The 19,486-nt window shown below is 48.5% G+C and overlaps 1 protein-coding gene and 1 long non-coding RNA gene across 5 annotated transcripts in view; one reads left to right on the forward strand and one right to left on the reverse strand.

The window, feature by feature from the left end:
* Positions 1–19,486, forward strand: part of LOC308571473 — a 351,060-nt gene that overhangs the window by 194,993 nt on the left and 136,581 nt on the right. The gene's annotated exons all lie outside the window — the stretch shown is intronic.
* The window catches only part of LOC308571170 (transmembrane protease serine 11G-like), a 71,352-nt gene that overhangs the window by 671 nt on the left and 51,195 nt on the right, over positions 1–19,486 (reverse strand). For 3 of the 4 annotated variants that reach the window (XM_081166661.1, XM_081166662.1, XM_081166660.1), the window contains 5 exons: positions 18,860–18,898; positions 12,680–12,703; positions 5,183–5,351; positions 4,004–4,269; positions 1,367–1,509 (listed from right to left, as the gene is read on the reverse strand). In XM_081166661.1, the coding sequence (XP_081022787.1) occupies positions 1,367–1,509; positions 4,004–4,269; positions 5,183–5,351; positions 12,680–12,703; positions 18,860–18,898 (641 nt within the window). The remainder of the gene's footprint in view (positions 1–1,366; positions 1,510–4,003; positions 4,270–5,182; positions 5,352–12,679; positions 12,704–18,859; positions 18,899–19,486) is intronic. The other variant, XM_081166663.1, reaches the window with a different exon arrangement.

The following is a 19,486-nucleotide window of genomic DNA, read 5'->3' on the forward strand; positions in this document are numbered from 1 at the left end:
CTCTCCCAACCGCGGCTCCTGTGCCTGCCCTTAGTAGCAGTGGTTATATAACTTATGACCATTGCTCCACAGCAACTGATGTTATACAATTCCATTCACCATATAGATGGGGTATGTACTTTTGCTTTCATTTCATATTGAATTGACATTATAGTTAATGCGTACAGTTTATAATAATTTGAGTTATTGTAAGTTACCATGCATATGCAGGTCATCGTTTCAATAATTAATTTGCAGTTTATGAAGCTTTTCCGTATCCATCTGCTGTGCTGAAGAAGAATTCCACGAAACAGTGGGCACCGTATTTTTCGCTCTATAGGACACACCCGACCATAGGACACACCTTGTTTTAGAGGGGGAGAACAAGAAAAAAATAATTCTCCCCCTCTCTGCCCAGCGCCCCTTCAGCGAAGTGGCAGTAGGCGCTGCGCAGAGAGGGGGAGAATTTTTCCCCCCTTGTTCTCCCCCTCTAAAACAAGGTGCTGTTCAAGGTGTGTTCAGTCGCTTTCAGGCGGCTACCTTGGAAGCCTGGAGAGTGAGAGGGGTCAGTGCACACCGACCCCTCTCGCTCTCCAGGCTTCAGTGAAGGCAACCCGAAGTCAACTTCGGGTTCCTTTCAACCTGCTCTTGGGGGCTGGTGGGGGGAAGCCCACCGCCAGCCCCAAAGAGCAGGTCGGGGGCAGCAGAAAGGCGCGAGCTTGTGGGGCCGGAGGTGGGGGGAAGCACTGCTTTCCCCCACCACCAGCCCCAAAGAGCAGGTTGGGGGGCAGCAGAAAGGCGCGCAGCCTTCCCGCTGCTCTGCGAGCTTCTCGGGGCTGCCGGGGAAGCCTGGGTCCCCCCCCCCCAGCCCCAAAGAGCAAAGAAGCCAAGACAGCGAGTGGGACACATCCCGCTCGCTGTCTTGGCTTCTGCCATAGCCCCGCGCAACCTCTCCAGCCGGGAGAGGTTGCCTTGGATATTACTGATGATCATGTTGCCTTGGATATTACTGATGATTGTTTGCAACACAGGGGTTTAATTGTTTGGTTACCAAATGGCGCTCCGCCAGCTCAGCCCAGCCCCCTTCCTCCACTACGCAGGGCGTGGAGAAGCCAGGAGGAGGGAGGAGGCAGAATTAACGAACAGAATAGATGATCCACAGAACATCTATTAAAATTAATGAACAGAATAGATGATCCACAGAACATCTGCGGGCTGGATCCGTAGGGCAATTGGGCCGAATCTGGCCCGTGGACCATAGTTTGCCAACCCCTGGTTTAGAGCCAGATGCTGGCTTTGGAGCTGCAAATTAGATACGTTGCATTAAAATGCAAGCTGCATGGATTTCTCTCCCTGCACCCCTCTACTATTAAGCTATTGGACTTACTTGGCAGGCATCGCTTCCTCCTTCCAGGTACCCAGCACAAAGCATCCCTGCCGAAATGGCGCCATTGTACACGTTCCATCTGTTGCAAATCTCATTGCCTATGATTTTCACTTCTGTTTGGCGAAGTTCACCGACACTGGGACCTAGTTCCAAAATAATATGGGTGGCGTGAAATTTGGTAGGAAGCCTGTGGTGTAACACACATAGAAGCACCACGTAACCCCACACCCCATGCAACACAGGACCACAGAGTCATCGTTCAGTTACAGAAGCACTGCTACCAACGCACTCTGAGCACTTCACCTCCATTGCAGGTGAGGGAGTTGTTAATGTTAGGATATTTCCGTTCCACCTTAAAAGGGATCAGGATGTTTGTGTCACAGCCTGCGTATTTCCTGTTCACAGGATGTTTATGTTTGCTATTGCTTTCGTTTTCTCTCTGTGTCGGAGACACTGACACAGGCAGTCATGTCTTTCTTTGTTCTGATCAACGCTGAATAAAGCTTGTAAATAATGCTCTCCTGCGTGCAACTTTCGCTGTGCATTATCTGCTGATAGAGTGTGCATGAGCTCTAGAATGTGGCAAGTTTTTTTTTTAAGAAACTCATGTCGCTAATTGCTGATACTGCGTGCCTACGGGAGATCGATGGATCAACAGTTAAGAGATGCCAAATCTGAAGCAAGGATCTCATGGTCTGATGCTTAAACTTCGCCTAGTGAGTTCCTTAGGCAGTACGTCCTGGGAGCCCTAACAAAACAGGGAGTTTGCAATGTGACCCTTTAGGATTGGCAATATGAAACCTCTGGTTCAGCCAGACTTAATACAGATACTCAATCTCTACCTCTCTTTCAAAACAGAACCAGTGAAGACAGTGAAGGTCCTGTGCGAGTGCCTGGAGGCGGTTGGAGGATGGATGGTGGCTAATGGATTGAGGTTTAATCCTGACAAGACAGAAGTACTGTTCTTGGGGAACAGGGGGCGGGCTGGTGTGGAGGACTCCCTGGTCCTGAATGGGGTAACTGTGCCCCTGTGTGCCTTTTGCACCCCAAGATTATGGACACCTGCAAGCACATACGACCCCACCGGTGGGGTACCTAATAATCTACTTGCACTGGTGTACTTTTGAACTGCTAGGTTGGCAGGAGCAGGGACCGAGCAACGGGAGCTCACCCCGTTGCAGTGATTCGAACCGCCGACCTTCTGATCGGCAAGCCCAAGAGGCTCTGTGGTTTAACCCACAGCGCCACCTGCATCCCTTACTACTTCAACTTACTACTGATGTAAAAACAGCACTTACAGAAAAGTAGTAGAAAAGCAAAAGGAACCAGGAAAAGTGTGGAAGGGAAGTCATATGGTATTTGCATACATGCTGTATTTGGTATGAAGTTGTAAGTGAGACGGGGAGGGGGGTTAAATATGCTCTCTGTTCCTCTTTTTGAAAATGCAAAGAAAAAAAGAATTGAGTAAACCTTTATGTAGACTATACATTAAAATCTGAAAATTTAATAGAGCTGTTTCACATCATAGTGTCACATAGTGCACTGGCGTGCTTTCGAACTGCTAGGTTGGCAGGAGCAGGGACCGAGCAACGGGAGCTCACTCCGTTGTGGGGATTTGAACCGCTGACCTTCTGATCGGCAAGCCCAAGAGGCTCAGTGGTTTAGACCACAGCGCCACTTGCGTCCCCTTTATGGCATTGGCACCTCAGGACGGTCCATCAAACCCAACTTCGGATCAGGTGCTTCTGAGGAGTAGCAGCCACTCCCACAAAGTGGGAGAGGGAGTCCTCTGGAAGGTTTGGGCCCACGCAGGTCCTGTTCCCCACACCCCTATGCCATGCCACTGCTTGTAGTGGCAGGAGCAACACCTTCCCTGTGCTTATATCTTTGCTCTCTTTGGATAACTCTTTGGAGATAAATTTGGATAACTCTCTTTGGAGAGCCAGTGTGGTGTAGTGGTTAAGAGCAGTGGACTTGTAATCTGGTGAACCGGGTTTGATTCCCTGCTTAAGCTTCATTAGTTTCCTAGTAGATCTGCCCCTGCTTCCCAATCCCACCAGAGAAGTGAGAAGCTGCTGCCACATCTTCCATGGTAGCAGGGACCCACCACCGAAATCTGAAAGTTGCCACTGTGAGAACCCTGTAAGCAGGACTTTGGCAGGGACAAGGCAACAGCTGGTGAGCCAGTGTGGTGTAGTGGTTAAGAGCGGTAGTCTCGTAATCTGGTGAACTGGGTTCGATTCCCCGCTCCTCCACATGCAGATGCTGGGTGACCTTGGGCCCGTCATACTTCTCTGAAGTCTCTCAGCCCCACTCACCTCACAGCGTGTTTGTTGTGGGGCAGGAAGGGAAAGGAGAATGTTAGCCACTCTGAGACTCCTGAAGGGGAGTGATAAAGCGGGATATCAAATCCAAACTCTTCTTCTTCTTCTCTAACTGGTGGTTTAGGATTGGACCTGCTATGGGGGAGCCCGGCAGGGGATTAGACCGGCTATGGGAGAGCACAGCAGGGGATTGGACCTACTATGGAGAGCCCAGCAGGGGAATGTCACTCTGTGACTTGGAACCAGCCTTGCCACAGTGACTGCACCATGAAAGTCAACGTCTGTGTTTAAGCTGAACAGATAGTTTACTGACCTTCATCTCTCAGAGCACCATATCCCGTGACGAAGCAGGTGGTGTTTTCTGGAAAGATATACGACGCCTCTGGGAGACAGATGCGGTGCACGGCTGCCGTAAACTGAACTGGGTACGCAAGCTGCACGACAGCAATGTCAAACTCATGTCTCATGATGCTTTCGGCGTATTGCTCATGCACGATGATCTGGCGAAGGTTCCTTCTCAATAGTGGAGGGTTTAAGCGGGCCCCAAAACTAGCTGTCCAGCTACGGAGATCCCTCACTCTAAAACACATTTGAGAGTGGTAAAATAATCCATTCTACTCAACATGCATACAGAGTTTTATTGCACTCCAGCCTTTCTTAACAACAAGTTAATATTAAGGCAAAAGAGGGGATTGTATAGGGCAGAATTCTCCCCTTTCCTACTGATTTGGCTCCACAGTTCTCCCCCCTAAGGTCTCCCCGGCCAGAAATAAGTCCAACTTGGAAGAAAGAAAGCCAGGATGGGAGGAGAACCATGAGCGGGGGCAAAATAACTACCGTATTTTTCGCTCTATAGGACGCACCGGACCATAGGACGCACCTTGTTTTAGAGGGGGAGAACAAGAAAAAAATAATCTCCCCCTCTCTGCTCAGCGCCCCTTCAGCAAAGCGGCAGGAGAAACGGAGCCCCTTCCATTTCTCCTCCCGCTTGGCCGAAGTGGTGCTGCGCAGCTCTCCCTCTCTGCTGAAAGGAACCCGAAACCTGCGGAGCGCAGTGGGAACTTGCGCTGCGCTCCGCAGGCTTCAGGCGGCTATCCCTGAAGCCTGGAGAGCGAGAGGGGTCGGTGCGCACCAACCCCTCTCACTCTCCAGGCTTCAGCGAAAGCAACGCGAAGCCAAGGAGCGTGGAGGGAGCGCTCCCTCTGCGCTTTGAAGGCTTCGCATTGCTATCGCTGAAGCCAAGGAGCCTGCATTCGCTCCATAGGACGCACACACATTTCCCCTTAATTTTTGGAGGGGTAAAGTGCATCCTATAGAGCGAAAAATACGGTAAGCATCAATTTCATATGTTTTGAACATATATATATAGCTGGGTTGAGGTTGCACGTGATGTGATAGCTTACTAAAGATTCTGATTACTCATGTAATGTTGGTGCAGAACCTAGATACAGTTTTAGCAAGGCTGGGAGGTGGGCGGGAGAGATCTTCTCACCCTCTAAAGCAGTGAGCTGCAGTTAAAAGCCATATATCACCGATCAGTGTTGCGCCACAGCGATGGATGCCGTTCAGCTGAAGACTGGCTTGCCACGGCCACTCCCCTTCCACAGCAATGTTTCCTCCATAGATTCTCTCCACAGATCTTTCCACTCGTGTCCCACAACCTGCCAAAGAACATCTTCTTAGCCCAGTTTCATTCCCAACAACAAGACTTTTGTCATGATCTGAACATTACATATTTTGAAGAAGTACAGTCATACCTTGTGTTGCATTAGGTTCATGTTGTGTCTTTTCGGCTTGCGAATGCGGCAAACCTGGAAGTGTATACAGTGGTGCCTCGCAAGACGAAAAGAATCCGTTCTGTAATTCTCTTCGTCTAGCGGTTTTTTCATCTTGCGAAGCAAGCCCATTGAAGGATTAGCAGATTAGCGCTATTAGCGGCTTTTAGCGACTTTTAGCGGCTTATCTGCTGATCGGATCAGCTGATAAGCGGCTTAGCGGCTTAGAAAAAGGGGGGAAGGGGAAAAAACCCAGCAGGAACTCGCAAGACATTGTCGTCTTGCGAAGCAAGCCCATAGGAAATTCGTTTTGCAAAGCACCTCCAAAACGGAAAACTCTTTCGTCTAGCGAGTTTTCCGTCTTGCGAGGCATTCGTCTTGCGGGGCACCACTGTATAGTCATACTTCGGGTTGAAGTTGCTTCAGGTTGAGCGTTTTCGGGTTGCGCTCTGCGGCGACCCAGAAGTAACGGAATGCGTTACTTCCGGGTTTTGCCGCTCACGCATGTGCAGACGGTCAAAATGATGTCATGCACATGCGCAGAAGTGGCAAATCGCGACCTGCGCATGCACAGATGCACAGAGGCGGGTTGTGTTTGCTTCAGGATGCGAACGGGGCTCCGGAACAGATCCTGTTTGTATCCAGAGGTACCACTGTACTTCCAGGTTTCACCGTGCGTTCATGCGCAGAAGCGTTCTGCGCACTTCGCACATGTGCAGAAGCACTCTATCGTGCTGTGCATGTGCGCAGAAGCAGCACTCTAGTTACGGACTTTTCGGGGTGTGAATGGCACCCCAGAATGGACCGAGTCAGTAACTAGAGGTACCACTGTAGAGCAGCTTTTTAAACTTAGAAATCTACTTGCCTTCTAGTTTTAGAAAGATAACATAAAGCAAAGAAATTACCCTGATCCCCATGCACTGCATTTAATATTTCTACAAAACTCACTTTAGAGGCAGGGAGGAATGAATGGCAATCTGATGGGGGTCAGAAAAATTATCCAGCACCTGCCCCCCACCCCGATCCCCAGGAGATCTCACCCCGGACTGTCTCCTTTTGCCCTTTAGGAGGTGAAAGAGATAATTCTGCCAGCAATGCCTAAGAAAAGGCAGTTGTGGTGGGTGGGAGTGGGGTCTGCTTCAGAATGTGCACCTGATCCAAACTGGGGGCCCTTGTCACAACAACAACAACAACAACAACAACAACAACAACAACAACAACAACAACAACAACAACAATTTATAATACCCCACCCATCTGGCTGGGTTTCCCCAGCCACACTCTGGGCAGCTTCCAACAAAACACTAAAATACAATAACCTATTAAACATTAAAAGCTTCCCTAAACAGGGCTGCCTTCAGATGTCTTCTAAAAGTTTGGTAGTTGTTGTTCTCTTTGACATCTGGTGGGAGGGCATTCCACAGGGCAGGCGCCACTACCGAGAAGGCCCTCTGCCTGGTTCCCTGTAACTTGGCTTCTCGCAGTGAGGGAACCACCAGAAGGCCCTCAGCGCTGGACCTCAGTGTCCAGGCAGAACGATGGGGGTGGAGACGCTCCTTCAGGTATAGTTTTCGGCCTCATCTTCACCCCCTTTTCACTGCTGTAATTTGTAATTTGTAATAATTTGTGTGTAATTTGTAATAAAAAACACCTTGGGGGAAGGGGGAGCAATATTTAGCAAGGAAGAGAGGTGGGGCCTCATTGTGACTTGGGAGCATTGTCCAGAATGGGATACTGAGACTGCCTTTACTGCAAAATAAGAAAGCAGCCAGTTTTGGTGTGTGTTTTTAAAGTACAAATAACATTTAGTTGGTGAAGACCTGCTGAAGATCAATTGGTTCTATTAAAACCTGTGTTTAGCTCTGTGTTTTATAGCGGAGGAGAGTTGAAAGTGGTTTGAGATGTTGTAAGCACCCACCCCTGATTGGACATGATTTCGAAACAATATCAGAACCCTGTTTTCCATGAGCAGCTATCTAAAAACCACGTCCAGCTCTTGGACAAAGCTATTCCCTCACCTCCAGTCTTGATGCAGATTGTACACATCCAACCCCACATACAACATGCGATAAGGAGGGAGGGATCATTAATTAGGTGAACCCAACACTTTTTAAAGCCGCAATCCTACACATACCTCAAAGTTAAGGCCCAGCGAACTAAATGGGATTTAATTCTGAGTAAAGCTGCTTAGGATCAGGGGTGGTAGTCAAGTAGGTTTTACACAGAGTAGACCCATTGAAATTAATGGAACTTAGTCATATGGGATGCGGGTGGCACTGTGGGCTAAACCACAGAGCCTAGGACTTGCCGATCAGAAGGTTGGTGGTTTGAATCCCTACAACGGGATGAGCTCCCGTTACTCGGTCCCTGCTTCTGCCAACCTAGCAGTTCGAAAGCACGGCAAAGTGCAAGTAGATAAATAGGTACTGCTCTGGCGGGAAGGGAAATGGTGTTTCCATGTGCTTCTTTGGTTCGCCAGAAGCAGCTTAGTCATGCTGGCCACATGACCCAGAAGCTGTACGCCGGCTCCCTCGGCCAATAAAGCGAGATGAGCGCCGCAACCCCAGAGTCGGCCACGACTGGACCTAATGGTCAAGGGTCCCTTTACCTTTAACTTAGTCATGCTTATTAATTTCAGTAGATCTACTCATACCGCTGGCTTGAACAACCTCAAGGTCTGGCTTCAACTAGAGATTTCAACTGCTTTAATATCTGCTCCCTCTTCCTGTGCATCCTAGGAAAATACAGCTTTGTGTGGGGTCTACTAAACCCTGCACAAATTCCCAGGATTCCTTGGGGAAAATTGGTATAAAAATCAACAGACATGCCTTTCTGTTGCCCTTTTGCAAACCCAAGTCTTGACTGTGTATTTGCAGTTGTTTGCATTCCCATTTAAACTGCGCAGTCTGCATGATATCACTCTCAGACAGCACCAGTCTTGGGGATAAGCTGATAAACCCCTCCAGTTGGGGTTGCAGATGGTTTGCTTCAGTGGTTTTGGGTGGGTTACTGTCAAGCTAGATTTCTCTGAACATCTGGTTGCAGATGCGACAGATCCAGCTTCCGACCGAAGAAAGCCTAACGACTGTGTAACGTGACCATCATGGAAAACCTTTTCAAGAGAGACACAGTTACGTAAAATCCAGTTACGTCTTCCCATCATTCCCCTGCCTGCAGTAACAGCCCAAGCAGGCTCCAGGAGGGAAGCAGAATCAGCCAATCAGATGGGACTCATTGTGTAAATAAAATACCGTATTTTTCACTCTATAGGACGCAGTGGCGTAGCGTGGGTTGTCAGCACCCGGGGCAAGGCAAGTAATTTGCGCCCCCTAACCCGTGGATTTTAGCACTCGAGTGCGAGCGTGCCCCCCCAGATGTTGCGCCCGGCTCCCCTGACCCCCCACGCTATGCCACTGGGGCTGGGGGCGAGCGAAGGAGCCAAGGACCCCCCAAAGGCTCAGCAGGAATTTATTAAATTTATTATTTGTGGAGCCCCCACGGGCCGAGGCAGCCAAAGCCCCTCCTCTCCTTGGGCTGTAGGTGGAGCTCCAGATCTGGGCTTGGCGAGCGCCTCTCCTCCTCCCGGCCGGGTCTGGGGGCTTCCAGACGTGCTCCGTCCTCGCTCCCCCCCCCCGCGGCTGAGACTTGCGCTGAGAGCCGGAGCCAGCGGCGCCCCCTTCTGCCGGGAGACCCTCGCCCGCCCGCTGGCTTCCTCTCGGAGGGTTTTGGGGAGCGCAGGGCACGGCGAGGCCCCTTGGAGCTCTCCTCCCTCCCAGTCGGCAGAAGCAGCCGCCGCCTGTGGCTGGGCCGAGGGAATGGTGGTGGCAGCGGGGTGCGGAGGCTGCCCGTACCCGGCCAGGTGTCAGTGGCGGCGGCGGCGCTGCTGCAGCGGCTGCTCCTCCTGCGAGCAGTGAGTGGAGCACAGCCGCGGCGGCGGCGGGGGGTGCGCGTGCGCTAGGGCGCAAGGCTGGCAGTGGCGGCGGGGAGCCCGGCCGAGGAAGGAACTTGTCCCCTCCCTCTGGACTCGCGCCCCCCCAGATGTTGCGCCCGGTGCGGCCGGCACCCCTGGCACCCCCCACGCTACGCCACTGATAGGACGCACCCGACCATAGGATGCACCTTGTTTTAGAGGGAGAGAACAGCAACAACAAAATAATTCTCCCCCTCTCTGCCCAGCACTCCTTCAGCGAAGCGGCAGGAGGCGCTGCGCAGAGAGGGGGAGAATTCCCCCCCTTGTTCTCCCCCTCTAAAACAAGGTGCTGTTCAAGGTGTGTTCAGTCACCTTCAGGCGGCTACCTTGGAAGCCTGGAGAGCGAGAGGGGTTGGTGCGCACCGACCCCTCTCGCTATCCAGGCTTCAGCCTTCCGCTGCTCCGCGAGCTTCTCGGGGCTGCCGGGGAAGCCCGGGTCCCCCCCCCACAGCCCCAAAGAACAAAGAAGCCAAGACAGCGAGCAGGATACATCCCTCTCGCTGTCTTGGCTTCTGTCATAGCTGCGTGCAACCTCTCCAGCCAGGAGAGGCTGAACGGGGCTATGGCTTCTTTAGCCCCGCGCAACCTCTCCGGCAGGGAGAGGCTGCGTGCGGCTATGACAATACCCCCACCTTCCCGCAAAATCCCACAGGAACCGCGCACCCTTTAAGTAGCGCGCGGCTCCTATGGGCTTTTCTACGAGGAGGGAGAAGGGACTGACTGGCCACGTCAGTCCCTTCTCCCTCCTGGGGAAAAGCCCCCAAGAGCTGTGCGGAGTTTGTATGCGGCTTTTGGGGGCTTTTCCTGCCTGCCTCCCCCCTGCTATCGCTCCATAGGACACACACACATTTCCCCTTCATTTTTGGAGGGGGGAAAGTGTGTCCTATAGAGTGAAAAATACGATATTTAAAAGCCTGAGGTTTAGGGGGAAGTTCAATCACTGTTTTACTAGCTGCAATAAATCATTGCAGGACTCCGAGCATATTTCACTTAGTTAAGGAGTTAATTGCCCCGATTATTTAATAAGTGGCTCCAGCCGATTTGCGATAATCTTCTATCTAATTGATATCAAGCAGCCAGCGACAGGCGTGGACTTCTGTTTGGCAGCTACATCGGAGAAATGGGCACAAGCCAGTGTTAAGCAACAGCCCATAATCTCCCCTGAACTATACACTACTAGCTGACTCACGTGTCAGGCTGCACTTTCTCAGCTGCAAAGCAGCACCAGGAGGGGACGATTTGCAGGTGAAAAGCAGGAGCTACGGATTCCAGATCCAGACTATTAGGGCAGCAGAACCCCAAGAGGCGGCGCCCCTCGGCCACCCCAAAACCCCAGGAAAAGTGGTGGCTTCTGGCAAGACCAGATCTTGCCAGAACCTGCTAATACTGCTTTGTAGGCACCATCTTATTACCCAGGTAAAGGAGGCTTTGGCAGTGGGGCAGAACCACAAAACAGGACAGGAGGACCCTACAGATTGTGTAACAGTTCTGTGATTGAGGGTTCGGACAGGTAAACATGCATGACATTGTTTTGAATTTGTAGCATGAAGACATGCCCTCAAACTCCTTTATAGCGTGTGGAGAGCCCCCCCCCCCATGGTTGCCAAATGATGTCCTTCTTGCCTGATAAAACTCCAAAAGTAGCATGTATAACTACAGTGGTACCTTGGTTCTCAAATGCCTTGGTACTCAAACAACTTGGAACCCAAACGCTGCAAACCCGGAAGTAAGTGTTCCGGTTTGCGAACTTTTTTCAGAAGCTGAACGTGCTCCGTTTTGAGTGTTATGCTTCCATTTTGAGTGTTATACTGAGGTCTGTCTCTTTTTTTGCTATTTATTTTGCATTTTTGTTTTTGCAGCTTTTTTGTTTTGTTTTTTTGTGACTGTGTGGAACCCAGTTCAGCTACTGATTGATTGATTGTGTGACTGAAGTACATTGTTTATTGCTTTCATTTTATGGATCAGTGGTCTCGTTAGATAGTAAAATTCATGTTAAATTGCAGCTAGATCTACCTGCCTCGGATAATATGCCATTTCAAGCAAGTTGGCATAGAAGGGCAAAATTTGAAAACAATCACTCTCGTTTTTTAAAAAGCATATTTTAGCATGAATATGTTCACAGCTGTCTGTGAACAGGTTTAAACTCCATCTGAACAAAAACTATTTTTACCGGCATGCAAAGGAAACTATTTATTTCCATTAACTAGGCACAAATCAGATATAACAGAACAATTGCAAAAAGCAACAGATTCAAGTATTCATCGAGGGAATGAAATCAAGAGATATACAGTTTTAAAAAGGAATGTATTTGCAAATGCATTCACTCCAGCTGTACATTTGAATAGCTTGTGTGCATTTTGCCATGTATCCACCAGAGGGTACATGTATATGAGAAAGAGAGAGATTGTGGTGGTTGATTTTATTTCTGGTACCTCCTATTCCCTAGGATTCACAGGCCTGGTTAATTGTGCACAGAAGATATGCAAGGAAATGTGCTCTTCGTGGTACTTACCTGTTCTGAAATCTTACTTGGTTATGTTAGATTCTAATTTTTAGAATCTGACCAAAAGCAACACAGGATGGGAACCCCACGGAATACTTTTAGAGCTGAGGAAAAGCATGTCAGAAGACACTCTTCTGAGAAAAATAAGACCACGTCACAGAAATTTCTCTGAATATTCTCCACCAAATGGTGGCCGCCATTTTCCCACCACCAGACCACCTCCCCACGCAATGTTCAGATGAAGCTCAGAGCATTGTGGGAAACGCAAAATGGCAACCAGACTGTCACAACATAGTTGCTGCTGTGGCTTCTTCTTGCAGAAGCAGCCAAAAGCAAACAAACAACGCTGTAGGAAAGAGTGTTGGCTACTCACCACTAATGGAAAGTCTTACAGCCACCCTCCCCCCCCCAACAACAAAATGTTGACAAATTTCTCCTCCCCCTGGAGAAATTTGATGAAATGGCTCCTTCCATTTTTCTGCCCACAAAGAAGCGTAGAAAATTTCCAGAAGCCATTTGCACACATCTCTGACATTATTATTATTTTTTAAAGAGTTTGTTCTGCTAAGTCGTAGCAAAAAATGTTGCTCCTCTTCAAAATGGCGGAACGGGAAGAGTGTTAGTTTAGGCTGGAGACATTCTGGCCCCGATTCTCATGTGGTTTTAATGGAGACACAGCAGAGTAGCTGCAGCTTGCATTAGGTTAAGTTAATATTGAAGAGTGATGAATTAGCTGCCTACCTTGAGTTGGAAAGTTTACTGTAGCTATTGGAAAGAAAGAGAAGAGGAAAGCGTAAGATGCACGTGAATAAGTTAGGCTACAATCCTATGCACACTTCCATGGCAGTAAGTCTCACAAAATTCAATGGGCTTAGCTCCGAGTAAGGGTGGAGGGTAGGATTTGATTCAATTTGCACTTTCGAAAGCAATATGAGAACCTTAATACAGCCATCCTTGGATAAACTCTCAGTTACCCAAATTTGACAATGTATTTTTCCAACCAAACATCGTTTACAAAATTAGGCAAAAGTGTGCATAAAATGAATATATTAGTGAAAGTAACCCACAAAAATACATATTATGTGCTTATTAGGAGAAGAATAATTTTCAGGAGGATTTTTTTTTCTAAATCACATACTGCTGCAGAAATGCAGAGAACTTGATGTAAGATTGGGGGAAATGAAAACAGAGAGAGCCAAAATGAATACATCCTTCCACCCCTACTTCTGAGTAGTCACATCATGCATGCTTAGAGGGGGAGCTGCAGCAGTGGCAAAACAGCCTGGGTTCACAAGCACCCCAGAAACTTAAATACTTTTATAATGCTTCTCTGCCTAGGACCCTAACGAGCGCCACACGTTAGGATTTCAGACACAAAATGCCCAACAGCAACTCCTACTGCACTCAAACAACCAGAGCACCCCATATGCACAAGCAAGGAAAGCAGGCAACAATTGCATCAGAATCATAGAATCATAGAATTGTAGCATAGGAAGGGACCCTGAGGATCATCTAGTCCATGACAGATGGACATCCAACCTCTGCTTAAAAACATCCAACAAAGGGGAGTCCACTTTCTTCCAAGGGAGTACGTTCCATTGTTGAACAGCTCGTATCATCATAACTTTTTTCCTGGTGTTTAGTTAGATTCTCCTTTCTTGTAACCAGGGCCGTCTTAAGCACATCGGGCGCTGTGGTGCAAAGATCCCTCCGGCGCCCCCCCCCCAGCAACTCCAAAACAAGGGGGGGTGGAAAATGTCCTCTGCCTCCCCCAACGCCCTGATCCCCGGCGTGGTGGCCATGATCAAGCAGGAAAACGTACTGGCGGACAAGCTCTGCGGTGTCAGGGCGCCCGAGAAGGCAGTCCAGGAAGGCTGCGCACCGCCTTTCACCAGGAAGCAGGAGGACAACAACCAGGAGCAGGGCTGTCTTTAACAGATACAGAGTCTCTGCGGGGGCTTAGGAAGGAAACTGCACGCCCACCAGCCATATATCGTATTTTTTGCTCTATAGGACACACTTTTCCCCCTCCAAAAATGAAGGGGAAATGTGTGTGCGTCCTATGGAGCGAATGCAGGCTCCTTGGCTTCAGCGATAGCAACGCGAAGCCTCCGAAGCGCAGAGGGAGCGCTCCCTCTGCGCTCCTTGGCTTCGCTTTGCTTTCGTTGAAGCCTGGAGATATGATAGGGATAGCCGCCTGAAGCCTGCGGAGCACAGCGCGAGTTCCCGCTGCGCTCCGCAGGCTTCAGGTTCCTTTTGCTGAAGCCGGGACAGCAAGGCCCTCCTGGCTTCAGCAGAGAGGGAGAGCTGCGCAGCACCACTTCGGCCAAGCGGGAGGAGAAATGGAAGGGGCCCCATTTCTCCTGCCGCTTCGCTGAAGGGGCGCTGAGCAGAGAGGGGGAGAATTTTTTTTTCTTGTTCTCCCCCTCTAAAACAAGGTGCACCCTATGGTCTGGTGCGTCCTATAGAGCGAAAAATACGGGAGTTGGCGGGGTGCAGCTGGCAGGTGTGCAGGGAAAGGGGAGGCTGCCAGCAAAGCTCCCCTACTCGCTAGGGCACCCCTGAGAGGCCGGCGCCCTGGCGCAACGAACCACTAACACCAATTGGGAAGATGGCTCTGCTAGTAACTTGAACCCATTGGTTTGAGTCCTACTCCCCAGAGCAGGAGAAAACAAGCTTGTTCCATCTACCATGTGACAGCCCTTCAGATATTTTAAGACAGCTATCATATCATCTCTCAGTTGCCTCTTTTCCAGGCTAAATCTACCCAACTCTCTTAACCATTCCTCATAAGCCTTGGTTTCCAGACCCTTTATCATCTTGGTTGCCCTTCTCTGCACATGTTCCAGCTTGTCAATATCTTTCTTCAATTGGGGCACCCAGAACTGGACACAGTATTCCAGGTGTGGTCTGACCAAGGCAGAATAGAGCAGGACTATGACTTCCCTTGACCTGGACACATGACTTCTTCTGTTGATGCAGCCTGATTCTGTCTTCTGCGGCATTAGCTATCCCTCCCAGTTTGGTGCTGTTAGGTTGTGGGTGAACATATCAGACGACACAGCGATTCTTTAACCAGCTCTTGTTTATTCACAGGCCAGAACAGAACTGAACTGAAGGGTTCAGCCAGCCTGCTTATATAGAGCTCCACTACAATGCAACAGTAACCACTTTCTGTAACTATCCCATCACTGAACGTCACTTTCAATCCCTTATTTGCATATGTGGACCTGAGTGAAAACTATCTACAGTATCCCCCTGCTGGCCCAGGGTGAGAACTTCAGCACATAACAGGTGCCATCTGCAAATTTGATGAGCATCCCCTCAAGACCTCCATCCAAGTCATTTATGAGGATATTGAACAACAACAGGCCCTCGAAAAATCCCTGCGACACCTCCTTTTTCCAGGATGATGAGGAACCATTAATGAGCACTCTTTGGGTTTGGTCAGCCAACTAGCTACAAATCAATCTAAGTTACCTTGTCCAGCCCACATTTTATCAGCTTCTCCACAGAAATATCACGGGTGACTTTGTCAAAACCCTTACCAAAATCAAGATACATTGCGTCCACAGGATTCCCCTGTTCCACCAAAAAAGGAACTGAGATTTATCTGGCATGTCTTGCTTTTGAGAAATCCATGCTGGGTCTTAGTAATCACGGTATCCTTTTCTAAGTGTTCATAGACCAACTGTTTAATAACCTGGTCTAGAATCTTTCCTGGTATCAATACCAAGCTTCCTGGTTGGTAGTTAACTGAATCTTCTTTTTCCTCCTTTTTGAAGATGAGGACAACATTTGCTCACCTCCAGTCTGCTGAGACCTTACTTGTTCTCTGCAAATTCTAAATGATTATAGACAGAGGCTCTGAGATTACACCCCAAGTTCATTTAATATCTGAATTCATTTAAAATAGCTAGCTGTTCCCTTACCACCTCTTTTCCTGTCTCAGGCTGCAGCTCCCTCTTTGTATCATCCTACCTCTTGAGAGTCCCAGGGACTGCAAGAAGATCCAACCTCTCCATTCTGAAGGAAATCAGCCCTGAGTGCTCACTGGAAGGACAGATCCTGAAGCTGAGGCTCCAATACTTTGGCCACCTCATGAGAAGAGAAGACTCCTTGGAAAAGACCCTGATGTTGGGAAAGATGGAGGGCACAAGGAGAAGGGGACGACAGAGGACGAGATGGTTGGACAGTGTTCTCGAAGCTACCAGCATGAGTTTGACCAAACTGCGGGAGGCAGTGGAAGACAGGAGGGCCTGGCATGCTCTGGTCCATGGGGTCACGAAGAGTTGGACACAACTAAGCAACAACAACACCTTTCTTTAACCCAAAAGTCCTTCCTACAGCTTCAAGGAGCCATTTTCCTGGAGACGATGATACTCCGTGGTGATGAGGGGCACCCTTGGGGAGGAAATTTGTCCCCCTTTGTACTATGAAATGTCAAGGTGACAAAGTTGTTCAGAAGAGGATGTGGGAGTTCCCAAATACTTTCTGGCGGCTAAGCCCCAGGCACACAGCATTTGCAAGCGACAAGGCTTAGCATTGTGATACTTTTTTCCCCTCCTTTCTGTAATCTGCCTCTTACAACACACAAGAAAGGAATAATGGACTCCTGAAAACCTGTATGGCGACTCAGTCCTCACCCACAGCTTGAAGGGGCTTTTTTGCTTTCTTTCTCTAAACAGGACACTTCAAACAAAAGAGTGCGGGAGCCAGCATAAATCACAGAAAAGAGTTGGCAGCAGTCCTTTGTATGTGTATTACAGGCATTTAGATTCTAGCAGGCAGGCAGGCAGGCATTTGCAAAATTCCATACAAACAGTTTATAGCCATGCACAAAACTGGTGGGCAACCATTTATCAGGTTTGTGGGCATGCTGTGATTCTGTGGAAGCAGCAAACAGAGCACAGATGCATATGAAGGATACACAACTTCCTTGTCTATAAATCTCATAAAAGAAGCAAGTATTTCGCTCTAATGATTGTAAATATATGCTTGAAAATATCTGGTCAACGAGCTGTGATCTCAGAAGCTAACAGGATGACTGATTGCCAGTAGCTGGGTTTCAGGACCAATAACGCTGGCATTCAAACTTACATGTCTGTTCCAAATTTGCCAACGGAGTATAACCAAGTCTCCAAGTTATTTGGGAGAACTCAGGATGCACCTCATATTTCCTAGCATATATCACCAATGGTTGAACGCCAACTCTCTTGTACGTAGAAGCATGCAAATCCATATTGTACTCGAGTCGCCAGGAATATATCATACTGGTTACACTCGCTGCCAAAAAGATCATAATCTTCTTTCACTGCAATTATGGCTAATGATAAGAATATGCCCTGTTGCCATTCTTATCCTAATTCCTAAACTAGTGTCTGGAGGCATTTCTGGGGTGCAGTAGGGTGAACAATCTGAGGCTGAATCCAGGCAAGACAGAGGTCCTTCGAGAAAGAATCCGTTCTGCGAGTCTCTGTTTGTGAGCCACCCAGAGCTACACTGTCCAAGTGCTCAGAGTGCCATCTTCCCTGGTTCCAAGGGGTTCAGGAGAAAGGCTGAGGTTCGCCATGGTTGTCCCTGAATACCTGCTTGGGCAGTTTAAAATCACTTCTGTTATAATGGCTGGTTGTACTTTCTAAACCAATTCTATGTGTGGATGTCAGGGAACTGGAGGCAGAGAAGGGGGAGAGAATGGGGACTTACAGAGATCAGCCTCCGTTAATTAGCAGCTGTTCTTCCTCGGAGGAGTAAGGTGACGAAGAGCTGTCAGGAGACAATGAATCTGAGAGGGGGGAGCCACCTCTGGGGCCCAGCCACTCTCGTAACAGAGGAAGGAAGGGGTTGGGCTCAGGAAATGGATATGCTGGGGGAAATGGAAAGCCTCTTCAGTCGAGGCAACTGACTCACCATGATGGAGACGGACTTTTTGAGCTCTTGTAAATAGCTTGAACGGGACGTGGGTGGCGCTGTGGGTAAAACCTCAGCGCCTAGGACTTGCCGATCGCATGGTCGGCGGTTCGAATCCCCATGACGGGGTGAGCTCCCATTGTTCGGTCCCAGCTCCTGCCCACCTAGCAGTTCGAAAGCACCCTTAAGTGCAAGTAGATAAATAGGTACCGCTTTATAGCGGGAAGGTAAACGGCATTTCCGTGTGCTGCTCTGGTGCCAGTTCGCCAGAGCAGCTTCGTCACGCTGGCCACATGACCCAGAAGTGTCTGCAGACAGCGCTGGCTCCCGGCCTCTAGAGTGAGATGAGCGCACAACCCTAGAGTCTGTCAAGACTGGCCCGTAAGGGCAGGGGTACCTTTACCTAAATAGCTTGAAGAAACCAATAAATCTTTGTAAATATGGCTGGATTCCCGGACTCTTATCTCTACTAGCACCCACCAATCATTCCTGACAGTGGACCACTGGCAGTGTCTTTTCTGCTGGCCCTTGATCCCCTTTTTTGTAGAAGAGGGTTCCTAGTTCGTGCTAGCTGTCTAAATTAAAACACTTCTTTTCAAGTTGACTTGCCTATCTAATTTTTTACTTTTTGACAGCTGCTGTGGGATTCACTTTATTCACATTTGACAGGGACTAGTGAACACTAAAGACTTTTTGCAGAGCTAAAATGCCATGGATACCCATTTAAAACTCAGCATACTTTGTAGTATCTTGACCGACAAATATCTTAGTGGTGCATGGCTCTCAGTAATCTCCATTCTCCAGCCTATGCACCCAGTACAGCTTCAGAGCTGCCGAAGGAATCGTTAAAGAGAGAGTCTTTAAAATGGTCTCCCATCTGCTGTTCGGACTGCAAATACATGGCGGTCGACAAAGTGCCGCCCAGAATGCAAGAAGATTCAAGCGCAGTGCCAAAGCAATGATATTTCTAGCAACCCCCTTTTGGAACACCACCCAGTTTTTAGTACTTACAATTGCTGATAAGATGTTCACCATTGGCTTTATTAATCTCTGGAAAATAAGGCAAAAGAGGCAGTCATGTTAGCACTGTCACTTGGAGCTCTTTCCATGGATGGGAATGGACTTTCAAGACTTTGCTTGCAAAAACTGAGCTTTTAGTTAATAACTGGATCATAGCAATGGCTTATCTAGTTCAGCATCTCTCTCTCTCTCTTTATTAATTTAAACTTGTATTTGTACATGCTCTTTTCTTATAATTTCTAACTAAACAAAAGTAAACCCAAGTAAAAAATCCAATAAACTAAATTATATAAAAACAGACTTCCTGTCATTTCCCAATGTAAGTTACATTTACGACATCAAATGTACAGTACTTATACTTCTTACCTTACTCTTACTATAGTTTCTAGTACTTACTTATAACATATCATACCGTTTTTCCTTGCTTAGCATTATTTAATTTACACAAGGGTCATTCAAACGCTGCCACAGATGTTATGTCGTTATATTTTTGTAGGCATTTCTTGCACATATCCCATTTTTGCGTAAATGATTGTTTTGTATTTCCCCTTAATCTATCTGTCAGTTGAGCCAATTCTGCATAGTCTAATAACTTATTCTGCCATTCCTTTACTGTTG

The sequence above is a fragment of the Podarcis bocagei genome (assembly GCF_964188305.1).
Source record: "Podarcis bocagei genome assembly, chromosome: 13".
NCBI classification, from domain to species: Eukaryota; Metazoa; Chordata; class Lepidosauria; order Squamata; family Lacertidae; genus Podarcis; species Podarcis bocagei.